Source organism: Tachysurus vachellii, chromosome 1 (assembly GCF_030014155.1).
Source record: "Tachysurus vachellii isolate PV-2020 chromosome 1, HZAU_Pvac_v1, whole genome shotgun sequence".
Taxonomy (NCBI): Eukaryota; Metazoa; Chordata; class Actinopteri; order Siluriformes; family Bagridae; genus Tachysurus; species Tachysurus vachellii.
This window is the reverse complement of record NC_083460.1, coordinates 2,809,454-2,814,453: the sequence shown is the minus strand read 5'-3', so window position 1 is coordinate 2,814,453 and position 5,000 is coordinate 2,809,454. Positions and strand designations below refer to the sequence as shown.

The 5,000-nt window shown below is 40.5% G+C and overlaps 1 protein-coding gene across 13 annotated transcripts in view; it reads right to left on the bottom strand.

The window, feature by feature from the left end:
• Positions 1-5,000, bottom strand: part of dlg1b (discs large MAGUK scaffold protein 1b) — an 81,102-nt gene that overhangs the window by 21,275 nt on the left and 54,827 nt on the right. For all 13 annotated transcript variants that reach the window (XM_060868005.1, XM_060868015.1, XM_060868023.1 and 10 more), the window contains 4 exons: positions 4,906-5,000; positions 3,996-4,132; positions 3,744-3,888; positions 2,699-2,825 (listed from right to left, as the gene is read on the bottom strand). The exon at positions 4,906-5,000 is cut by the window's right edge and continues 75 nt beyond it. In XM_060868005.1, coding sequence (XP_060723988.1) covers positions 2,699-2,825; positions 3,744-3,888; positions 3,996-4,132; positions 4,906-5,000 — 504 coding nt within the window. The remainder of the gene's footprint in view (positions 1-2,698; positions 2,826-3,743; positions 3,889-3,995; positions 4,133-4,905) is intronic.

The following is a 5,000-nucleotide window of genomic DNA, read 5'->3' as shown; positions in this document are numbered from 1 at the left end:
TAGCAAAATGTTTAAAAAAAAAAAATGCTACTGATATTATAAATGTATTAATAAAACTATTTATCTATTGTAGACGTTTGTATTTAAACATTTAATGGAAATAATGAAGTATTCAGATACAAGTTATCTCTACCCTGTGAATCTCATCACTACACACCTACCTTTCCTATCTAACAGAAGTTATTAATAATTAACATGACTTAATAATTCATAGGAGTTCCTGAATGATCAGCTTTTTGATGAAGAGCTGAATATTAAACAGACAATGTGAGGGATTAAAGCGCGTGAAAAAAGGAGAGGAAGTGAAATGACCGGTCATTTTTATCAGCTACTTGTTACTGTGATTAACCAAAGAAACGGGCAAATTTTTCCAAATTCAATTCCTCTTAAACAAATTACTACACCACATTAGACTAATCTTGTTTACGCTCTCGCTGACGAGATAGAGATGAGGACCGATGACACGTTAGCATACATGTTTATTAAAAACGAAAGCACATTTACAAAGGTAAGCGATATCTGGGTTAGGGATGAGAATGATGTCGGTCTAAATGTCAACCTGCTCTTATAAAGAGATGCAGTTTTAAGGGTCGAGAGAGAAGACAGATGATGGTATGTTGTATAAAATGAGACATTAACCCTGACCACTGAGAGTGAACTGTATGTGTGGGTGAGGTGATGGAAAGATCAGTCAGGACACTGACGTGCAAAGACATTATACACAATATGAAACAAGTGAATGTTTTTACATAGAAAAAGGATTTAAATATAGATTTTTAATTTGGAAGAAAGAAAAAAAAAATTAACGCTAACAAGAAAAAATTTTACAATTTTAAAACTTTCAAATAACAATTTTAAATTTTAGTTAGTGGTAAAGGTTAGTAAGAAATTTTACCATCAAATCTGCTGCATCCAAACAAGGATTTAATTGTTATTAAAAAAAAAAAAAAAAAAGAAAGAAAATTTTCTTTAAAAAAGCACAACATTGCTGATATCTCTATCAACCTAAAGCCCAGTTGTAGTTCACCAAAGATTGAGGTGTGAGTGTGTGTATGTGTGTGTCTGAGAGAGAGAGAGAGAAAGAGAGAGACAAAGAGAGATACAGAAAGAGAGATACAGAAAGAGAGAGACAGAAAGAGAGAGACACAGAGAGGGAGAGAGAGAGAGAGAGAGAGAGAGAGAGAGAGAGAGAGAGATAAAGAGAAAGAGACAGAGACAGAGAGACAGACAAACACACACAGACAGAGAGAGAGAGAGAGAGAGAGAGAGAGAGAGAGAGAGACAGAGAGCGAGAGAGAGGGAGAGTGACAGAGAGAGAGACAGAGAAAGAGACAGACAGAGACACACAGACAGAGAGAGAGAGAGAGAGAGAGAGGGAGAGAGACAGAGAAAGAGAGAGAGACAGAGAGCGAGAGAGAGGGAGAGTGACAGAGAGAGAGACAGAGAAAGAGACAGACAGAGACACACAGACAGAGAGAGAGGCAGAGGCAGAGAGGGAGAGAGAGATAGAGACAAAGAGAGATACAGAAAGAGAGAGAGAGGCAGAGACAGAGAGAGCGAGAGAGAGATAAAGAGAGAGAGACAGACAGAGACACACAGACAGAGGGAGAGAGGGAGAGAGAGAGAGAGACGGAGAGAGAGAAAGAGAAAGAGAGAGAGAGAGAGAAACAGAGTCTCTGTAACTCAAGGAAGGGGATCTGGCAACCGGATCCTCCCTGCTGACGGTGTGCTCAGTAAGAAGAGCATCAATAACACAAATCTATGAACGTGATACTCTTCACTTACAATGTGGAAAAACTACAGTTACAGTGTTTAAAATCTTTTAAAATATCTTCTAAATTCCCCAAGTGTGTTTATTCTGAATCATGCTCATTAACTTCAGCTTTATATTATAGACATCACATAGGGAATAATATATATACTGTATATATAATGATAATAAATACACACACACGCACGCACACACACACACACACACACCTACTTGTACACTGCCTGTATACAATCTCATCTATCTGTATTAGAGTGCTGTGTGCACTTAGCAACATTTCATATGAGGATTGACAAAGAACTGTCAGTGCAGCGAGTGAACACACATCCCTCCATTCCGCACTTATCCCAAGGACTCGTGAAGGAAGACTAAATTGATGGCGGAATGTGTGTCATTTTCTGAGTGACAACTGCTCAATTATATTATCACACAGCAGCAAGATCCACTCGGTCTGAAAGCACGGCTAAACTGTGGTGACCTTGAGCTCCAGAAATAAAGAGAGAGAGGAAGATGAGAGGTGAGGGGGGGAGAGAGAGGGGGGGGGGGAGCAGCAAGGGGAAGAATAGAGTGTCAGATATGGCTGTTTCACACACACACCACAATTCATGGGCACCAATAAATCTTTCATAATTTCATCTCATCATCTCTTTGTGCAGAGGAAAAGATGTGAGAAATGCAAAGCAGAGCGAAAGACGTGAGAGAGAACGATACGACACACAGCTAATAACTTGAAACAAAATAAAGTAAAATAAACTGCAACTGTATTCAAACGCAAAATTTCAAACCCAACACAATTTTCCACCTCCATGACTAGCGGAAGAGGCGGAGCTTCCTGAAATGACTGACAGGCAATAGCTGACAGATAACCGAGGCCATGTTTATAAAAGCAAAGTGTGTTTTAAACACAAAGCTGGAGATGAACACTACCTCAATGCGTCGTCATCCCCGAGAGGGCTCTTGGGTGTAGGGGAGAAACGTCCGGAGGAGGGCGGCGGGAGCGACTGGTTCAGGTAGTTGGGGGTGTTAATGTGGTTCTCCATGTGTTGGAAATAAGCTGAGGGGAAAAGAAACGGAAGATAAAATGGTCATATTGCAAACAATGTTAGAGAGTAAATACTGTGAGAAGAGCGATCTGTTCTATAAACCTACAACCATCCATCCATCCTCATTAATCTACATGTACCCATCTTCTGAAATCCATCCACATTCATCGACCCAATTCCGTCCATCAAACCTTAGTCCCCAAATCCATCTACCCAAACCCAACCATCATCCAACTATCTGTCTATCCATCCATCTCCCTATAGCCATTCTTCTATCCTTCTAAACAAATCTATCTGTCCTTCCAACTACCCAAAACCAGACCTCCATCCAAGCTGCCCAAATCCAACCATCTACACTTCTATCTACCCAAATGCATCCTTTAATCTTCCAAAATCCAACCATCTACGTATCTGTCCATCCATCCATCTCCATCAATCTCTCTCTCTGTGTCTGTCTCTGTCTGTCTCTCTCTCTCTCTCTTTATCTCTCTCTCTCTCTGTGCGTCTCTGTCTGTCTCTCTCTCTCTCTGTCTCTCTCACACATTCTCTCTCACTCACACACACACACACACACACACACACACACACACACACTCGGTTTCTCATTTTATCTACCAAAACCTCAATCCTTTAATCTTCCAAAATCCAACCATCTACGTATCTGTCCATCCATCCATCTCCATCCATCCATCTCCATCAATCCTTCCAACCTTCTAAACAAATCCAGCCATCCCTCCATCTACCCAAATCTAACCATTATCCAACCATCATTCAACCGTCTAACCTTCCATCCATCCATCTCCCTAAATCTATCCTTCCCGCTATCTACCCATCTACACGAATATATCTAGTGTATAAAATCTAGTGGTCACGTGTTCAGTATTAACAGTGATGAATGTTAATTGGTGCTGATGTTCGGCGTCACTCACAGTTAGTGACGTCAGGAGGGGCAAAGCTGTCGTTCATGAAGACACTGTTGGGTTTGGCCACTTTCAGATACACCACGTCTGTAGTGTTTTTCAAGGCAGTCACGGCATTTTCATGGGTCACCTCCTCCAGACACGCACTGTTCACCTAACACACACACACACACACACACACACACATTATTGAGCATGATACAAACAACAGACAGCCTTCCGGGTTCTGTACGATTCCAGTGGTTACGGCGTCGGACTCACAGCTAGGAGTTTGTCTCCGATCTGCAGCCTGCCGTCTTTGTGTGCTGCACCTCCTTCGATGATCTTGGTGACGTAGATGCTGTTGTCTCCTGGTATGTGCTGATTGCCCACACCTCCTGCTATACTGAATCCCAGACCTGAGAAGAAAAAAAAACATAGTGGTGAGTGATAGCACTCATCATCCACAAGTAATGCAACCCTGACTGTATAAGGAGTAAATAAACAGCAGATCACCACATCTGATCTCAGACAAGATGATCATATCATACCATGAACTGCTCTAGTGAACGTTTGTTATAAACACAGCCATAAAAAGCTGATTATTCCGCGCCACGTTCAGGACGACGCGAGGCACGTCTAACAAATCTAGACTGTTATAAGATAGCATCTGACTTTTTCTGAAAGATTTGAGGGGTTGTAATGATAACTGCTAAAATAAAAAGAAAATAAAACTGATCAATAACGACGCCGCTGTCATCAAGGGTGCAGAGAGACAGCGTACGGGGCAGGGAGGTGGGGGGAAAACGGCTTCCATGGCAACTCATGTTTGGTGCAGTAGATGGAGGAACATGCACTACAGTTAAAACACTAGAGTTAAAAACACAAGGCTTAAAAAAATCATGATAGTTCATTTAAAAAAAAAAAAAAAAAAAAAAAAAAAAGATTACAAATCAATAAAAAAATAAATAAATAATAATAAAAAAAAACAGAAGGTCCTACAAATGTTTTTTTTTTTTCTTGTTTTAATTTTTTTTCTTCATTCAAGGAAGATTAGATAAGGATTACAGAAGAGTTCTTTTCTTTTCCACATTTTTTAAAAACATAATTTTATATATTTTAAACTACAAAAAATGCATTTAAAGCAGCACACGGTTATACACGACTAGATTTAGTGCTTTTGCTGCCGTACCTTTGGGTCCTTTAACCAGTTTGATCTCGACTATCTTCTCCGAGACGGATTTTCTCCTCCTGACGTACAGTCTGACCAGCGATCCGGCCTCCTTT